Here is an 18265-nt window from a genome sequence, read left to right on the forward strand (position 1 = left end):
TCATCTTACCAGACTACAGTCTTATGTATGGTCCATCCTGTACCCAAATGCCATCACTCAGCATTTGTGTGGGGGCGCACAGGAAGTATTTTTTTTTTTTTTTTGCTTTGGTTCGTTTTTCCATCGTGCTGAGAAAGGAACTCCAAGCCTTACACATGCTAGGAGAGCCTGCCTGCCCCTGAGCTATATCCAAGCATTGTTTTCTAGATCTTATTTGCTTGTTGTTGGCTTGAGATGTCCATGTGGATCTGATATGCTCATGGGGCTAAGAATGCCAGGCCTGCACCAGTGGTTTTCAAATATTATCCCATGTCATAATCACCCCTGGAAGGCCCTATCACAGCTCAAATTTTGTTCCACACCCTCAGAGTTTCTGACTTAGGAGGCATGGACCAGTACTAGCATTTGCATTTTGCCCAATTTCTCCCATTTTGGTGTTGCTGCTATTCGAAGACCACCTTTTGGAAATAGTTGTGGATTATTACTTCTCAACTAGAGAACATCTTGCCTCTGTAAGTCCATTGACATTAGCTAACGAGCTGGGGCCTTTTGGGTTTGGTCATACTGGGCAGGTACTGCTGGCATCTGGTTGATAAAGTCAGAAATGCATAAGACAGTCCCCACATCAAAGAGCCATCAGTGCTCAAATAACAACAGAGCCAAGCTTGAGAGCCTCACCCAGAGGAGATGGTGGTTAGAAGGTGCTGGAGAATGGACGTCTGGGCTGCAGGTGAGCTTAACACTGAGCTGCAATGAGAGCCAAGCTGCTTGGACTCTCCTTCATCAAAGCCTAGCTGCAATGCATATTTGGATTCAAGGTAGACTGTATCCTGACTTCTTGTCCATCTGTTGGCTCTATGACCATGCGCAATTCCCCCCAAATCCCACCTCAGATAACCCTAGCAAACCCTTCCAGGAAACCTGGAGTGAGCAGGATTCCTTGAGCCAGGAAAAGCAAATGTTACCTGGACCTTTGAAGTTCCTCTGGGACACCCAGGGCTGCCTGGTATCACATGGCCATGACCTTGTCTCCCGTGTTTAACACACTCAGCACATCCTTGCTGGGAAGGAAGCAGGTGGAGTCAAGTTCATATGGTCCCTGTGCCTCCTTCACCACACGCCTTCTCTACCCCCTCCTGCCCTGCTTTGTTTTCACTGCAGTAGTTCACCTTTGGTTTTCCTTAAGTAGATTTTACTTTGAAAGTCATTTTGCATCATGGTCATTAACGGGACCCTTGCTTTCAATTGCCGTGAAGAGGTAGGGCCGAACAAAGGAGTAGAGGTCAGGATGGCTGGGCAGGGCGAGCACTCACGGCCATAACAGAAAGCTAAGAATGAGTGGGATCACCCACTGGAGACACACTGTGGCCTCCTGCAGAGCTGTTTGGGAGCAAAAGAGTCTGGTGCTCTCACTATCCAGTCTGCAAACCATGTGGCATTGACGTTGTCCCCATTACAGCTTTTAGTCCATACAGTCTCATTTGTAGGAGAGTGTTCTTTGACAGATAAGGAATCTAAGGCACAGGGACCTGCTAATGAACAGTGGACCCAGATTGTAGACTTGAGATATACCCCTGTGAAGAATGGTTAATTTAGTGAATACAGGACAGGTTTCTTAGGAAATAATTTTTTAATTTAGTTACCATAGAGTACAGTAGACCCACATCTAGGTGTGTACACCCAAGAAATCAAAGTAGTGACTCAAACAGATATTTCACACCCATGTGTATAGCCAAGGCATTCACAGCAGCCAAAATGATGGCAGCCACTAGTGATTCCATTAGCAGATGAATGGATAGGCACCCTGTGGTATGTCCATACAAAGAAATATTGTTTTACACTGAAAAGGAAGAAAGTTCTGACCTATGCTACAACACATGCAAAGAACATTCTACTAACTGAATAATGATAGTCATGAAAGGACAGATATTGCACGATTCCACTCATTAAATTCCTAGAGTAGCTGAATTCAGAGAAATAGAAAATGGAGTGTTGACTGGCAGTTAGTGAAGGAGAAATGGGGATCTCTGTCTGTCCCACTTTCACAAAATGACAAGTGTGTTGGAGAAGGTGAAAGATTATACAGCAAGGTAAAGGGGCTTCTCGTTACTATGTTGTGCATTGGAAGTGGCAGAGGTAGGTACTTAGGTGGGGGACAGGGGGCAGACAGAAGAAAGCTTTGGATCTGAAGTTACAGGCAGTCGTAAACCACCCAGTGTGGGTGCCGGGAACTGAACTCAGGTCATCTGTAAAAACAGTATGCACACTTAACCTTGGAGCCATTTCTCCAGCCCCACAGAGTGGCCCTTTTTATGTTATATATCTTTTAACAGAATATAAATGCAAAAATAAATGGGGGATGCTCATTCGGGGCAAGACAGGGAGAGAAAAAATGAAAAAGAAAGGCTGAGATAGTTTTCCCAGAACCAAAGCAGTTCTCTGGAGACTGGAGGGTGCCTCCCTGACACCCATTGGGCTAGAGAAGACCCAGTTGCAGCTGTCCTGTTGGGACTTCCTGGGGCACTTGGCTGGCTCCTCCCAGAGGCGTTGGTGCTCCAGAGCAAAGGTCTTTGCCTAACCCAGAGCCTCTCGGAAGGAGCCCAGCCTCCAGCCAGGTCGCTGGGTGAGCAAAGCCAGCCACGTGCAGCAGCAGCTCAGGCCGAGCCTCCCACGTGTGCCTCGAGGGGCATGTGCATGGATGAAGCTGTCTGCCTTCATTCGTCAGCCCCCAAACATTCACTGAGCATCCACCACCAAGCTCAGCTCTGTACCAGGCCCGGAGGCCAGGGCTGCAGCCTACAAAAGAATAACACACAGAGGCTAACTGACAGCCCTCAGAAAAGCCAACCTGGTACTCCGGGGAGTACCATGCAGTGCTAATTTCATGATGGCCTTAGAATCCCAAGGTATTCAGGACTTTTCATGAATTTCTAGAACTTTCATTTCCCTCACTGGTCAAATAAAACATGGGTTCTGGAGCCTGGCAGACCCAAGTGTTTTTCTTGGGTCTGGGACTCACTAGAAAGGGTAAATCTCACTCAGCAGGAGGGGGCTGTCATGACACTTGCCTCCATAGATCTTGAGATGATTAAATAGTAAATTGCAAGAGGGGGACTGAGGGGAAGGCTCAGTCAATGAAGTGTTTCTTGCTCAAGTATGAGGACCTGAGTTTCGATCCCCAGAGCCCACAGTGCTGAGAAGGTAGAGAGAGACAGTGGATCCCTGGAACTTCCTGGTTGGTCAACTTGGCTGAAAGAGTGAGCTCCAGGTTCAGACGGAAATCCTGTCTCAAAAAATAAAGTTTAGAGAGATCAAAGGACACACCTGGCGTTGATCTTGAGTCTCCACGTGCGTGAGCCCACACATGCATACACAACCCCCCACATAAGTGCACATCCCACACAGCACACAATTGTATGGAAGCCGGCGGCCAGCAGAGGCAGGAGACTGCTGCCAAGTTTAAGGCCAACCCAGGCTAGAGAGAGAGAGAGAGAGAGAGAGAGAGAGAGAGAGAGAGAGAGAGAGAGAGAGAGAGAGAGAGAGAGATCAGTGGTAGAGCTTGCCTCCTATGTATCTAATGCCGTGGGTTCTCTCCCCAGAACTGGAGAAAAATATTTTTCCCAGGAGGCAAAAGCGTCCCTTCTCTTGATCCTGAAAAAGATACTGAAAGCCCAGAGCTTCCTCTAACACACCTTTCCCTCCCTGCACGGTGCTCTTGCTGGCATGCAACTGCACCCATCTCTAAAGATGACAAGGCTCAGGGACAGCCTGCACACCCCACATTACCGGTGAAGCACTGGTGATCAGGGAAGTTAGGTGTCTCCCAGAAGCTCTGCTGTGAGAAGCTGGATCTGAAACCCGGTTCCGAGCACCTCCCACGCTATGTTAAGCTGGCTGTGTCCCAGCTCAGAGCCTCTGACCCAAGCCCATTTGTATGCAACCTCATTTCCACTTTTCTTCAGTCCAAAGAACCAAGCAAGCCAGAAAATGACGCTCTCCCACACCAAGAGGCACTTTGAGAATATTAACAGAACCAACAGAGGGCCTTGTTGGTAGAAGCTATTCCAGGCCAGTGGCTCCTTCCCATTCATGTTACTTGTGATTGGGCCAAATGGAAACATTCCAGCTGTGGGTGTTTACTTGGGGGCAGGGGGTCTGCTCTAACCTGAGCATGTTGCTAGGAGCCAGGGCAGCCTCTGACTGGAACCCCTCAGGGCTAGTCTGACTGGTTAAATTTAACTTGCTTGATTCTGAGCATTGTGGGCCAATGGCCGAGTACAAATGATCCAATTACTCTTTGATTTGCTGAACATTTGCTACAGGCTTGGCCCTGTGCTCAGTACTGGACATAAGCACACACATGGGAGATAGCCAAGACATCTATATCTATGTCCATATCTATATGTATATTCATATCCATATAGGTAGCTATATCCATTTTACAGCAGAGAACACTGAGACTTGTAGAGATCACATAGTACCACCTAAAGTCTCAAGCTCAGCATTGACCAGAGGCCACACTCTAAAACCCTCGCCTGGGGGTCTATAGAACCACCATTTGAAAGCACATGCTGTTCTTGCAATGGACCTGAGTTTGGTTCCCAGTACCCATGTTGGTAGCTCACAACCTTCCAACTCCAGCACTAAGTGATCCAGAGCCCTTTTCTGCTTTCCACAGGCACTGCACTCACTTTTGCAAACCTACACACAGATACCCACCTGGTCACATAATTAAAATGTAAAAAAATTTATAACCCTAGCATCTTTCTTCCGTGTCCAGATTAAAATCCTGCAAGGCACCACAATCACAAACATCCCCAGCATCAGGACATCTACACATATCCCTGCCTTCAGAAACCCATTCCAATGTAGAAATTGCCCAAAGCCAGAAAGCGCTACACACGGCACCACAGTCATTCCTCCTTGCCCATGCACTCACGAGTAACCATGTTTCTTATATAAAGTGGCAGAGAAGTTGCTCACAGTCTCCAAACTTCTCCAGTAGACCACCAAGCACAGCTAGATTGCTTATTACACCCAACGCAGTATCATTAATTATGATACTCCATGTTTAGAGTATAACAGCAGGGAACTGTCTGTACAAGTTCAATAGTTGCATTTTGTGTGTGCATGTATGTTTGTGTGTGTGCAGGTGCATGTGTGTACATAAGTGTGAAGGCTATGGGACCACCTCAAGTGTCATTGCCTAGACATTGTCCATCGTGGGATTTTTGCTGTTTATTTGTTGTTTCTTTTTTATTTTTGAGATAGACTCTCTTAATAGCCTGGAGCTCACCAAGTAGACTAGATTGGCCAAAGGTACAGCCTCATCCATCCTTCTTTCTCCATCTCCCTAGTGCTGGGATTGCAAGTGTGCACCACCTGGGGAACTGAACTCAGGACCTTGTCTGTACAAGGCTGGCACATTCCCAACTGAGCCATCTCCCCAGCCTGCACAGATGTCTTTAAAACAAACATTTTCTGTTTGTAGTTGGTTGATTCCACAAATGCAGATCCCACAGGTACAGAAGAATGCTTGTTTCCTGTTTCTTTTCTTACACACACACACACACACACACACACACACACACACAACTATGAAAACATTTGGATTATAACTTAGGCATGCTAATGCGTTCATAGCAACTGATAACCGTGTAGGGTGATTGAAGTATTACACTGTAGGAGACGTTACTTAAAACTCCTAAGTTGTTTCCTTCTGGAACTCCTCCACTTGACCCCTCTTTGAACAGAAGGTAACATAACTGAAGCTACAGAAAGTGGCACAGAGAACAAACTGGCCATTGTGGGTCTCTACCTCTCACCACCCTAGAAGCCAGAAGACTCCATGGTCCTCGTCAAGCCCACAGGATGCTGAGTCCTACTGAGTTGGTGTAAGAGGCTTGGCCAGTCTGTTCCCAGGGGAGATGCTGCACACTCCTCCTTCTCAGTCTTCACTCCTACCTCAGACACACACTTGATATTCTCCCCTGTCAGTGTGGCTTTTAACATTCATCTGGAGTCAGCTTCTCTGGCTGCCTCTAATCACTCTGATTTTTCCACTTATTTTCTATTTTATGCCACAGGAATCTGATTACATTGTTAAATTCATGCTTCTTTCTTAGGAGCTGGACAGAGTGTGAGCTTTAGCCCTTTCAGAGTCCTCTGTCTGAAGTGACCCACATGACTCTAGCCACACAGCATTATCTGTCCAACAAATGGAAGTCAACTGACATGACTCTGGGAATAGATGTACCCTTTCTACAATGGGGACAGTTTGATGAACAGAGGGACCATGTTAAGGCCCCTAGATCACAGACTTCATCCTCAGCTCAGCTTGCTTGCTCCCTCCCCCTCTCCCTCCCTTTCTTCCTTCTCTTCCTTCCCTTCTTCCTCCTTTTCTTCTTCCCCTCTCCCTCCCTCCCTCCCTTCCTCCTTCATTTCTTCCTTTCTTCCTACCCTCTTCCTTCCTCTCTTCTTTCTTTCTTCCCTCCCCTCCCTCCTTCCTTCCTGTCTTCCTCCCCTCTCCCTCCCTCCCTGCATTCCTTTCTTTCTGTGCTATGGGTGGAACCCAGTGCCCTGAGCATGCTAGGCTGGCCACTCTACCATTGAGCTATAACCCCACCTTTTTATTTTTGAGACATACCCTTACTATGTATTCCGGGCTGGACTCAAACTGGTGGCTCTCCTGCTTCAACCTCCTGATTGTCATGACTTCAGGTGTGTAGTCCCATACTATAGGTCCCAACAAGGACCTCCCTGAGTCACAGCTTCCTTGTGCACTGCGGCCAACTGTCTGATTCTACAAAGACTTTATTTAAGGCACAACAGCTCCTTCACTGGCATGATCTGTTTTCCAAACACTCCCTTCCCTACTCCAGAACTAAAGCACCCACAACTCCCTATCTCTGCTATGAATACATTCTGCCCTCTAACACTCTAAAGAGGAGTTATAAAAGGTTTTTTTTGTTTGCTTTTGTTTGCTTGTTGTTTGGGTTTTTTTGTTGTTGTTTTTGTTTTATCAGCATCGAAGCCTAAGTCCCTTTAAAGGACAGTGCAGGGTCACTGGATCAGGTCTGGTCACTGCCTGCTGCCACTCTTTGACACTGGACATGTGGACACAGCAGGATGGCTTTGAACTTGGCTGTTCAGCTTCTGCTCCCACCTCTGTCTTCACTGTGTGGCCTTGGAAACATGCCAAACACTCTGAACCTCAAGCAGTGTTAATGCATTCTTAACCAAGACCAAATAACAAAGGAGCCAGAGTCCTGCTCTCAGTGCTGAGAGGTGGCAGGCCCTCAGGAAACATAAGCTTCTCTGAACACCACAGCATCCACTCTTCATCAGAATTCATCTGTTCATTCATTCTCTCATTTAGCAACTCTGGCAAGAGACCCTCTAACTAGAGACCAAAATGAGTGTTGCATGAATGAATGGCATTTGGTATGACAGGCTGTCAGGTGAGTAGTTGAATGGCTTCCTGAGTTGAATGGATGTGTGGAGTAGGTGGAAGTGAGGAGGTAGATGGAGTGGGTTTCTGGGTAGGTGTGTAGATGTAATGGAAATATGTATAAATGAAATGGGTAGATAGGTGGAGAGATGGTTGGATGGTTGGATGGGTAGGTGAATGGAGTCAGTAGGTGGATGGATGAGTAGATGGAAGGGTGGATATATATAGCTTTATTGGTCATCTACAGTCAATCTCACATCAAATACAGAAATTCTTTCACAACACCCATGAAAATCTTTAGATCCCTGCCTTCTTACCTGCAGTAACTTACAAGGTATTTAATTAACGAACACCATTGTCAACTCTTCTTTCCAAGGTCTCAATGTGATTGTGTAGTCTAAGTTAGCTGTTAAGGGCATGGTCTTTAAGAGCTGGGTTTGCATCTCAGCTTAACTAATTAATGCTGCATGACCTTGAACAAATCCCTTGGCCTCTCTAAGCTGTGGGTTTTCCTCTGAAGAATGGAGGTAATAACAACCTTGCGGGTTGTCAAGAAGATTAATGAAATAATGAGATCAAGCCCAGACCACCGCTCCAAACAGGTATTGTTATTGGACAGAGCCGACATGCACCCTCTTTGAAGCTTTTGTTCTTCACAGGGCACCTGCTGTGTGTTGGATTTTACCTAAGCGTTATGTGTCTGATGGTAAATAAGATGGATAAAGCCCCTCATCTCTTGGACCTTATGCTCTAGCAGAATGCTCAGATAATAAACAAGCAAACACATAAACAACTTCAGATGGTGCTAAATGATGTGCAGAAAATTGGAACAGGTGAAGTGAGAGATGGAGAGTGAAGATAATCTTTTATTGGACCTGTGCTGGTGACAAGAAGGTGTAACCATGTTCAGCTCTAGGGAGAGGGTGTTCAGGTACCAGGATTCACTGTCAAAATGCACCAAGATCAAGGAGCTTGTGCGGGTGAAAAGCAGGAAAGGGAGGGGTGGGCTGGCTGTGTGAGCACTCAGAGGAGTGGCCAGAGGATTTGCGTGTCAAGCTGTGAAAGCCACACAGTGTGGTTTGGACATTACTCCTGTTGGTTTAGGGATTTGCTTTGGCTAGGTTTTGTGATTTCACAAATCATAAAAAGAAAAGAGTTATTTAAAACATGCAAGTTTCACTGTGTAACCTAGGCTGGCCTAGAACTTATGATTGATCCTCCAGCCTCAGCTTCATAGATACTGGGATTGCAGGTGTGTGCCAACCACCCTGGGTTTGGACGTTCTTTATTCTTTATCCAACTGCCCCTAAGCTTTCTGGTCACAGCCAACACAGTCCCACTCCCAAGCTGCTGACGAGGGTGACCATTCTGCATTCTCAGCAACCCCCAGCTAACACTCAGGGACACCTGAAACCGTAGCAGTGTCCTGGGCCCCACAAACCTAGACCCTGCCACAATCCAGTTAGACTAGAAGCAGCCATCCCCTGGGAAGGCCAGACAATACTGAGTCAGATTCAGGAGGCTCTTACTTCACTGGCCTTGGCCCTGGAGACAGGGAATTTCTGAGGCTTATTTGGGAGAAAGAATGTCTGGAACCCTTTATCCAGGTGGATTGGGTATGGGATCAGTGACAATGGCAGATTCCCAGCCTGCCTGATCCCGGAGCTCAAAGTGTGTCATTAAGACTTAGATACCAGCCACCTCTCAGAAGAGCTTCCTTCTGTGCTGGTTTTCTTCTGGAAACTTCTCTCCATCTTCCAGTTTGATGTGCAGCAAGTACCTCTTTATCTGATAGCTCCAACAAAACCAAGGATTATCCCCTTGGCAAACTGCTTGTGTGGCTCAGACATCCTTGGATAGGATAAATGGGTAGACCACTGAATCTACACTAAAAAGAAAAAGAGAAAGATATAAAAATGACAAAAGGTAAATTACTGAATCTATTATGAAAATAAAAAATACTTTTAAAAAGGAATTACTTGTTTTAAATAGGATAAGTAATGAAATTTTTGATCTGAGTTTATCAAATGTTACTGGACTGGACATTGTAATATATATAATGGAATTTTTTATCTGAATCTGTCAAATGTTAATGGACTAGACATCATTAATGTAATCTTGACTGTGTATATTGTATGTACTTATTGGATATAATTTTTCTTGTATTAGTTATAAGCTTTTTTTTAATTTTAGACAAAAAGAGGGGAAATGTGGTGGTATTGTGTTCCCCAAAATATTGTACCCTAATAAACTTAAAATCCAAGATACCCAAGGCCAGATCCTCAATACCTCTGTCACAAAGCCAGTCCTGCAGTCCCAGTGTCAAGGAGGCATAGACAAGAGGATCCCTGAGGCTTGCTGGCCAGCCAGTCTTGCCAAATCAGTGAGCTCCAGATTCAATGAGATGCCCTGCTTAAAAAAAAAAAAAAAATTTATGGTTAAGAGCAATTAAGGAAGACACCCAACATTGACCTCTGGCCTCCATGTGCATACACATAGACAGACAGACAGACAGAGATGGAGACAGAGACATAGAGAGACTTGTACAGGTATCAGACGCACAAGTATCAGATAAGGTTGCAATGACATGGGATGAGTAAGGTCCAGACACTGCTAGACAGTGTCACACTTCTAATTGCCAATAGCAGTACTGTTTTGGACGCTTGAAACTTTGTCAAAAGGTCAGAATTCATGTTTCTCCGTTTTATCACAAGTGAACATGTTGGCCGCTGTTGGGAAGAAGGAAAAATATTCTGAACGACCAAAGTCGCACATTTACCCCAAATTTCCTCTGTGTTCATTTTTCAGAGCCCTCATCCCCTGCCTTGTTTGGTAGCTTGTCTTGGGGTTACTATTGCTGTGATGAAACACCATGACCAAAGTAACTTGGGGAGGAAAGGGTTTATTTGGTTTATGCTTCCACATCATTGTTCATCATTGAAGGAAAGCAGGACAACAACTCAAAGAGAGAAAGAATCTCGAGACAGGAGCTGATGCAGAGGCCATGGAGGGGTGCTGTTACTGGCTTGCTCATCCTGTTTTCTTATAGAACCCCAAGACCACCAGCCCAGGGGTGGGACCACTCACAATTGGCTGGGCTCTCCCCCATTGATCACTAATTAGGAAAATGCTCTACAGGCTTGCCTACCGCCCAATCTTGTGGAGGCCTTTTCTCGATTGAGGTTCTCTAATCTCAGATGACTTTAGCTTGTGTCACGTTGACATAAAACTACCTAGTGCATAGTTGAGTGTATGTATCAGCTTTTACTTTTACTACTCCTATAGTATAGAAAAAATGCTGTGAGCACCACAGAGTCTCCCAATACCTTGTATCTGGACAGCATAAGGGCCTAGGACTTGCTTGGTTCAGCTGAATCAAGCTCTAAAATTCAGATGTTGTGCTCCTGTTCCCAAAGGGCATGCCATTCTCAAGTTCACATCTATGGTCTTCTGGTTTTTACCCAGGCAAAGCCAACAAGAATGTCCAATGGGATGAGGACACTGTGGAGTACATGCCCACCAACCCTGTCAGAATCGCCTTTGTCCTGGTGGTCCATGGCCGTGCCTCTCGACAGCTACAGCGCATGTTCAAGGCCATCTACCACAAAGATCACTTCTACTATATCCACGTGGATAAGGTGAGGAGCCGCTGCTCATATCCCTGTGCTGGGCTTCCTCTGCAGTCTGTCTATCCATCTCTGATCCTTCCTGCCATCTCAGAAGTCCAGGCTGAGACCTAGAGATGGAACATCAGCATGTGGTCCTGAAGTGGTGTGTGTGTGTGTGTGTGTGTGTGTGTGTGTGTGTGTGTGTGTGTGTGTGTGTGTGTGTTGTTAGTTCCATAATGTTTAGCTATGGCTCTCAGCTTTTCCTATAAACATTGTTTCTCTGGTTCTTTGTCTTTTTATTCTTCCTCGACACATGATAATTACACGTATTTGTGGGGTACAATTTGATATGTTGGTATATGTATACAGTTGGCTCAGGAAATTAGCATATCCATAGCCTTAAATGCTTCTCATTTCTTTGTGATCAGATCATTCGGGACCCTCCCATGGGATTTTTTCAACATGTTCTACCTTACAGTTAGCGTTCATTTCCCTCCTACATAATGTAACACATACGAGAACTTCTTCTCAGAATCTAGCTGTGCTGCGTTTTTTGTTTTTTGTTTTTTGGGTTTTTTTATTTCTTTCTCTCCTTATCTGGTGCCCACTGCCTACCCCCCACAGACCTGTAAAACTAGCTATCCCAGGAGTGGGCTCACTTTCTCTAGAATAGTCTGGGTAGTTGAGATACTCTTTTGGACCGTGTGCTAATCAGTACTGCCCTTGTCTGACTGCAGCCACAGGAAACTGTCAATAAACGGGCGAGGTTGTATGCCAATAAAATCTGATTACCAAAACCCACACTTGGCTTGCTGACCCTAGAGCCATCTTTCCCTAGAAGTTTCTGTTAATCTGTTGATGTCACAAGATAGGTGCATATCTAGAACCCTAGAACTCATAGGTAGAGGTAGGGAAGTTGCTCTGAGGTCAATTCCAGCCCCAGCTGAGACCCTGTCTTCCCTCAGAAAACCACAGGCTGAGTTGTAAGTCAGTGGTAGAATGCTTGTCTAGTAAGTACAAGGCCTGGTTGTAGCTTCTACCCTAAAATAAATCCCAAGAGGCAAAAGAGCTGTTTTCATCCCTAAGATGTGTTTCTGACCAGCCTGTGAAACAGTAAGGGAGGGGATGGTCCTGAAGGACAGAACATATAAATGCCATCTCCTACCTGCAAAGACTCACCAAACTTAGACAGACCCATGTTTTTTAGCTTGGTACCCTCAGATAACATGGTCCAGTCATCTGTGATCATATGGTGCTCAAGACCCCACAAGCTCAAGCCCACTGGTTGACTAACTCAGCAGTGGGCCAGGAGAATCTGAATTTCAGTAGCCAATGGAAAAATTCATAGGAATTAAACGTTTGGATATTGATGCAGAAAGACACCACAGGCTGGCATGCACAGCAGCCCGTGTGATCAGACTCACCAACCACAGAAGGAGCAGGGTGGCTGGGATGTCTCTGGGCTGATGTTTTCTGGGCTGTTGACTGTCGCCTTTTCTCCTTTTCTCCTCTGGGAAAAGAGGTCCAATTACTTGCATCGGCAAGTGCTCCAGTTCTCCAGGCAGTACGACAATGTCCGAGTCACCTCCTGGAGAATGGCCACCATCTGGGGTGGGGCCAGCCTCCTGTCCACCTACCTGCAGAGCATGCGGGATCTCCTGGAGATGACTGACTGGCCCTGGGACTTCTTCATCAACCTCAGTGCTGCTGACTACCCCATCAGGTGAGGCCATCAACAGCTCCAAGGCAGCTAGGTCCAGGGTCTACTTTTCCCTTCCCTCTTTGTATAACACCAGTGGGGACACAGGAGAGTAAGGCAGTCTGCTTCCCATCCAGAGACACACCCTGCTTCATGAGATGCACTGTGTTTTCTCCATGAGATCACCCAACACTGTGTTCAGAAAGCAGAGGGCAGATGTGGAAGAGCATCGTGTTCTTAATGAAAAAGGCCAGGAACAGCCCTGTGGACAATAGCAGAAGAAGATAAAGTAAGTGATGTTGTCTTAGAAAGTGTTCCAAGGCAGAGAAGAGCCGGGCCAGCCCTAGCGTGGGTAAGAGGAAGTTGGGCTTGGAAGAGCTATAACAGATAGTGAGGGAGAGAGTAACCAGACAGATGCTCAGAGAGTAGACCAGGTTATGTCATGGATCCGTTACTCCAAGCCACATGAAAGTATGTTTTGAGCAGAGAAAGGACAGCTCTGATCTTGATGTTGAACTCAAAGCAGGCTAATGGAAGTGAGATTGCTTACAACAGCCTAGGCAAGGTCACAGATAAAAAGTGAGAAAGACTTTGGAATATTTACTCAGAGAAAGATGTGTTGGCAAGCAGGGATGGAGCACAGGAGAGCATAGAAGAGCTTTCTAGACCAGAATTTGTGAGCCATGCAATATTGACACTTGGGGTGACTTATTCTTTGCTGTCCCCTTGCATTGCTGGTGTTTATCAATGTCTTTGGTCTCTACCTGTGGACTGCCAATAGCATGCTCTACCCACTTATGTCCTTCTCACACAGTGTCTGAAGATATTGTCAGTGTCCCTCAAGGGCCCAGATCACCTGCAGTTGAGAACCATCATTTCTTTATAAGAGAAAATAAAATGGGGAAAAATATTGATCAAAAATGAACTTTCTGCATTTGAGAAATCTAAAAATGGGTGGAGTTTAGTGAGCAATAGCTGGAGGAAAGGTTATTCTAGACAATAGGACAAAGGGTAGTCAGAACATTCCTTTGCCATCTTCCAATAAAGGACTGAATTCAGAAATTTCTTGAAAATGCTGTGTATAGTAGATACTGTGGGAAGTCATTACTTGAGCCCTTGTAGGGAGCTCAGTAGATAGACAGTCAAATTGAGGTCCACTGTCGTACAGTAAAGACATGACAAAGCAAAGATCAGAACTGTTTCTGTCTGGTTCCAAAGTAGATGTTCTTTCTGCTTGCAACTGACCTCTTGGGAAAATCAGGAGACTGGGTTGTCTGTGGAGTTGCAAACAAGAAGGAAATAGGCCAGGTAGGCACACTACTGCTGGTCCCCTAGAAATGATGCTTAGCATTGATTACAGTCCCAGCTGTAACCATGGCCACTTACCCTGAAGGGTCAGGATCATACAGAATGTAGGTTTAGACTCTCAGCAGACTGCTCAGCATGGAAGTCTGAGATCAGTCATCAAAGCAGCAACAGATTCACAGGAATATAAATTCATCCATGTGATAACAGGAGGTCATAACAGACTGTAGCAGAGCAACAGGCCCTTGTAAGGGGCTCAGTGCAAGTCAACTATTGGCATCCAAGTTGCAGCCAAGGGTTCATCTTTTATCTTTGCAAGGGTCCCAGCTGTCATTCTCAGACCATGTGCTGCAGGTGTGTTCTTTGTGGCTTCTTTCGCTTTACAGCTCATTGTTTGTCTCTGTGCCTGGCTTGCTCTCCCTCTCCCTCCCAGGTCATTGCCAGAGTGCACACCCACCCCCTTAGCTCTTCTGTGCTGCACTCTGTCAGCCTCATGGCCAGAGAAACCACATGCTCCAGGGCTCTGCTGTTTCCTCTTGCTGTTGTCTCTATGAAGTTGCCCCACACAAAAACATATGGATTTTGCAGATGAATGGTTTCATCCCAGGCAACTCTGATAGGTTTTACTTCCCATCTGCTGTCCCATCTGTAGCTTCTAAAATGACTCCTTCCATCCCAGGAAGAATAAGAAAGTTAAGAGCTTTCTCAAAGAGCGGAGGGAGTGCCCACTTCAGACATTTCCAAGAGGTTTTGAGGACTTGGGGAGACAGAAGCAGTCCAAGGTATCTACTCTGAGCCCCTTCCCACCATCACTGGGAGTGCAGACTGTCTTCTTAGGTAATGAAGACTCACTGGCTTACTGAGTCATAGACACGCTAGTTCCTAGACACAGGTAGCCATGTAAGTTGGTGCATACTACTTGAATTGTGTACATCTCAATTTTCCACCTTAAAATGAGCACAATAACAGTGCCTCTTGCAAGGGGCTGTTGAGAGAAGAAAATGAAAAATGATACCTCAGAGGCATCACACAGAGCCTTATGTATAGCAAGTGCTGAGTAAATACAGTCTGGTCAAAGCAGTGGGGTGATGTGTACATCACAGGCAGGACTTCGCACTCCCCCTCCCTTCAAAATATTTCCCCTTTCCCTCTGAGGGAGTGAAAAGCCAAGCGATTATTTCTTGACTCCCATTCCTTCTCAAGGTGTGAAAAGCAGAGTGAGTCTGTGACCCGTGTTTCAAGAGGAAACAAGACACAATTTGTGTGTGAAGGAGATGCCTGTGTGGGTAATGGACAGGCAAAGTATGCTCAAAGACTTTGTGCCTTTCTGCCCTGCTGTTTGATGTGCTACTGCACTGTGTAAGCTCTGGGTGAGGCTAGGTAAATGCCCAACACATGGTGGGACATGAGTGTTTTCAAGCTCTAGGTCTTGACTCATCAAAAAGCATGTTAATTGCATTTTTTGTTTCCTGAATACCAAGGAAGTAATTTTTGGCTAGCCACATGTATGTAGGGATTAAACCATGAACATTTCACCCTGTTGCTTTGTTTAGACCTGTACAGAGACATCCAGCATTAGGACCTTTGCTTTGGAGCAAGCAGAGGAGGGTTGAATGTGTCCACCGCCCCTCTCAGCCCCTCTATTGTGGGGTTTGTATGTGTGTAGCAGAAGCTGTTGCCTAGGGAAAATGGTGTTGATATATTTCAAGCTAAACCCAGGATCTGCTTTTTCTTCCTCTTGGGGACACAGGGCCATAAGAACATAACACATGAGACCCACTATGTAAACACATAAGTTATATTAACCACAGATTCAAGCCTGTGTCTTGAGAGAGTATCAGTGCTGGGGACTGCAAAGTTGAAGAAGTTAGAAAATACAAGTAGATGAGACAGGAATTGGGTGGCCAGGCTTCTCTACAGTCTCCCCAAACCAGTGTTTGCATGATACCTAAAATGCAAGCATTTCCTGCACACCTACTATGTGCCAGAACCTCTGTTGGGGACTTTAACACATAGTTTGTTTTAAATTCTCATCCCATAAAAAAAAAGGTATGTAAGAAGCCAGTGGACTTCACAGACCTACTGTGAGTCACAGCCTTGACAAGACCAGTAGTTTCACAGGCCCACTATGAGCCAACGTCTTAACAAGACCCAGAGAAGAGCTGAGGTGCCTGAGGTTTAGAAATCAGTGCAGACACCCAGATTCTGTGCTCAATTGCTCCTATATCATCATCCCTTTCATTAGCTCATTGGCTCTGATTGGGTAAAATTATCCCTGCAACCAATACTAAGAGACAGCTACAGCACATGGGTGCCCAAGGCTTTGCAGATGCCAACCTTCCGATGATGCTGTGGGCAGAGTGGATGTACCCAGTGAGGTTTGTTCTTGCTCCTGGCTCTCTGAAGAACAGGACAGCTGTCTCCAGCAGTTCTAGTTACCTGGGGTCAGATATAGAGTCACAAATGGAAATTGGATACTTGGGTTTGAGATCTAAGCTTACTTTATCTTCTTCCTCATTATCTTACTACTCAACCCCTTGTGATGGCAATTCAGGGGTGTCTTGGAAAGGGAAGGGTCTAAGCTAGCCTGGTGAGGCCAATGTAAAGAACCCCCTATATCCATGGATAAACTCAGGAGATGGGCCTCCTTCTGACAAACCCAGTGGCTTCACAGGTCTACTGTAAGTCAAAGCCTTGATAAGACAGTCAAGGTCTTGTGATCTGCTGTGAGCGGATCACAATGACTAGGTCCTGCAGGACAAAAAGAGGAGCCAGTGGATCAGTGCTTTGAACTCATCTATTGGTCTGTTGATGCCTTAGTGCCCACACTGGGAAACTTTAGAGCAAGAGACCCTATGTCCATCTTGAGAGATTGTGTTGGTGACTATGAGAGAAAAAATGGAAGGACCCAAATGGAATTGAGGAGACCGTGGAGGAGGCCATAGCTTCTGCTGCTCCCAGAACCATGGCTACAGAACTGTTGTCAACCTCCACATAGAGGCAAGCTTCCAGAAGCCATATGAGCTTCTAGAATCCACACAGCCATTTAGCCCTACAGTCACACACAGCCCAGCAGCCACCTTGTGCTTGGGGACTGAGAGCCCCACACCTGAACAGACAGCCTGCTTCAGGAGACTCACAGAGCATTTCAGTGGGAGATGGAGCAATGAACAGAGACAAGAATTTAGTAGAGCGGTCAGAAGAGATGCTTGTGAGCCAGACAGGTCACAGCCTACAGATTTAAGGAGAATGGAGGTTGGGTGAAAGTGTATCCTCTTGGTTTCCTTGTCTGTTTTATAAATGTGGTAAAACATGTGTAACATGACACTTACTATCTCTGCCATTTTTATGGATGCAGATGAGTGGTACTGAGTGTGTTTATGTTGGATAGTCATCATACCCATCAGTCCCCAAGAACTGTCTTGACCTTGTAAAACAACTTCCTCCTCCCTCCTCCCTCTGGTCCTTGGCAACTACAACCTACCCATCCCTATGAGTTTGTTAACTCTGTGGACCTCTTGTAAGTGGAATCATGCAGTGCTTGGCTTGTGACTGTCTTATTTCACTTAGCATAATGTCCTCAAGGTCCAGTCATGTGAGTGTGTGTCACAACAGACTTCCCTTTAAAAGCTGAATAATGTTTGCTTGTATGACCACCTGCAATGATTCTAACTTTTAAGTGTTTTGAATGATGCTATCATCACTGTGGATATAAAGATATCTCCTCAGGACCCTCTCTCTATTTCTTAAGTGAGTTTAGATATCACTAAATTATACTGTATTCAGTCTTGGTCTTTTTGAGTAGTATGATGGCCATAATGGCTGTACCATTGTCCATTCCCACAGCACTGTGTGAGAGTTCTGGTTTCCTCACTTCCTCTTCAGCACTGTTTGTATTTGTTTGTATAACTATCCTAAGGAGTTTAAAGTGTCTCTTGTCTTTTTCAAGTACACAAACCCTTGAAACAAAAGCCCAAGAACCCTTGGACAGCTGATGTACCTGTTTGTAGACCAGATAGGGAACTGTCTCCCAAGAGGAGCTTGCAACCCATTCTTTTGTGGTTGTTGTTGTTGGTGGTGGTGGTGGTGGTGGTATTGTTGGTGGTGATGGTGGTGGTGGTGTGTGTACATATGGATGAACACATGACATGCCATGTATGTGGCAATCACAGGACAACCTCAGCTTCCATTTTGTTTGGTATA

At 45.7% G+C, this 18265-nt stretch overlaps 1 protein-coding gene across 1 annotated transcript in view; it reads left to right on the plus strand.

The window, feature by feature from the left end:
• Window positions 1-18265, plus strand: part of Xylt1 (xylosyltransferase 1) — a 310008-nt gene that overhangs the window by 219288 nt on the left and 72455 nt on the right. Inside the window, exons 4-5 of the mRNA XM_042280277.2 lie at window positions 10916-11088; window positions 12579-12781. Coding sequence (XP_042136211.2) covers window positions 10916-11088; window positions 12579-12781 — 376 coding nt within the window. The remainder of the gene's footprint in view (window positions 1-10915; window positions 11089-12578; window positions 12782-18265) is intronic.

Source organism: Peromyscus maniculatus, chromosome 1 (genome assembly GCF_049852395.1).
Source record: "Peromyscus maniculatus bairdii isolate BWxNUB_F1_BW_parent chromosome 1, HU_Pman_BW_mat_3.1, whole genome shotgun sequence".
Lineage (NCBI taxonomy): Eukaryota > Metazoa > Chordata > Mammalia > Rodentia > Cricetidae > Peromyscus > Peromyscus maniculatus.